The sequence below is a fragment of the Nestor notabilis genome, unplaced genomic scaffold (assembly GCF_000696875.1).
Source record: "Nestor notabilis isolate BGI_N333 unplaced genomic scaffold, ASM69687v1 scaffold17456, whole genome shotgun sequence".
NCBI classification, from domain to species: Eukaryota; Metazoa; Chordata; class Aves; order Psittaciformes; family Psittacidae; genus Nestor; species Nestor notabilis.
Window position 1 is genome coordinate 802 of NW_009932567.1, and position 1,354 is coordinate 2,155.

Below are 1,354 nucleotides of genomic sequence, written 5' to 3' on the forward strand. Positions count from 1 at the left end.
TCACTGCAGCAGCCCTGTCCCTCTGCCAGGGCAGCTCTGCCTGCGCCCGGCTCCCAGACTTCCCCTTCTGCACCCTCGGGCCCTCCCGGGCTGTGTGCTCGCACAGAGCTGGAGCCACAAGGGAAGGCAGGAAGCTGCAGGGCTGCTGTTGTGTCCTGCAGGAAGGTCTACGAGTTCCTGAGCACCTTCATTGTCACAGGGATGCGCTTCCTCCTCAGCCAGCAGGTACAGCTCGGTGCACACAGGCGATGGGAGACCCCAGCCTTGCCCTGCCCCGCAGCAGCAGGAGGGTTGGGTCCTCATCCAGACCCCTTAGCTCAGCTCCTTGCCTTTCAGATCTGCCCGTCGCTGGAGCATGCCAGCCTGGTGCTGCTCAACTCCGTGCTGGACACGGTGCCGGGTGAGTGTCGCTGGGGCAAGGAACTGGTGCTGGGCATCGGGCTGCCTGCGGGCACAGTGACAGCAGCACATCCTCCCGGCAGTGAGGAACTATGTGGATGAGCATATTGGGATTGACTACTCCCTCCTGCGGGATCCGGCTGTCTCCATGGACACTCTTGACCTAGACTTCAAGGTGAAGGCTGGATCCTGCCCTGCTGAGAGCGGCTGGGGCGGCTGTGGGCTGGGGCCCACGGACCAAAAAAGCTTGGGCGCTGGGCACCACGGAGCAGCCGGGGCTGTGCTACAGCTACAGAAACCTCTCCTGTTCTTGGCCCAGGGCATGTTCTTCCCACGTGCAAAAGAGAACCAGGAGCTGGAGAACCACGCGGTGGAGCCGGTGATCAAGGAGACCGAGCGCATGGTCTATGTTGCCTTCTCCGAGTACTTCTTCGACTCGGCCATGCATGCGTACTTCCAGGCGGGTGTGCTGGCCATCGAGCTCCAGGGGGAGAAGGTAAAGCAGTGCGGGACACCCGGCTACACCAGGCAGCTTTCTGCGGGGAGGCAGGGCTGGGCTTTGCCCACAGCGCAGATGAGGGAGCAGCTCTGCTGGGTCAGCAGTGACTGCTTGGTCACCCTTGGGTGGTTCGTCCTCCCTGCAGGTGCCCAAGGACCTGGATGTTTTGCTGAGAGCCACCTTCTTCGGGACCATCTTCATGCTGGTGAGAGGAGCACGTGGCCGGGGAGGAGGCATGGGGCAGAGCCCGGCCCCGCTCCCTGCCTGTGGCTCACCTGCCTTCCTTAGAGACCCACTGTGGATGCACGCTGCGGCTGGTGCTGCAGGTCTCAGCTCCCCCCCGCTGCATCATCAAACCCTCTGGCACCTCTGTCTCCGTCTCTGCCTTCCTCAACATCTCACTGGTGCCGCCGGGCCGCCCAGCTGTGCAGCTCTCCAGCATGGCCATGGTGAGCG

General features: G+C 63.3%; 1 protein-coding gene across 1 annotated transcript in view; it reads left to right on the top strand.

The window, feature by feature from the left end:
* The window catches only part of PLTP (phospholipid transfer protein), a gene marked incomplete at both ends in the record, with an annotated part of 2,062 nt that extends 715 nt beyond the window's left edge, over positions 1–1,347 (top strand). The window contains 6 exons of the mRNA XM_010016471.1: positions 153–225; positions 337–400; positions 483–574; positions 719–895; positions 1,044–1,103; positions 1,189–1,347. Of these exons, the coding sequence (XP_010014773.1) occupies positions 153–225; positions 337–400; positions 483–574; positions 719–895; positions 1,044–1,103; positions 1,189–1,347 (625 nt within the window). The remainder of the gene's footprint in view (positions 1–152; positions 226–336; positions 401–482; positions 575–718; positions 896–1,043; positions 1,104–1,188) is intronic.
* Between the last annotated feature and the right edge of the window lie 7 nt (positions 1,348–1,354).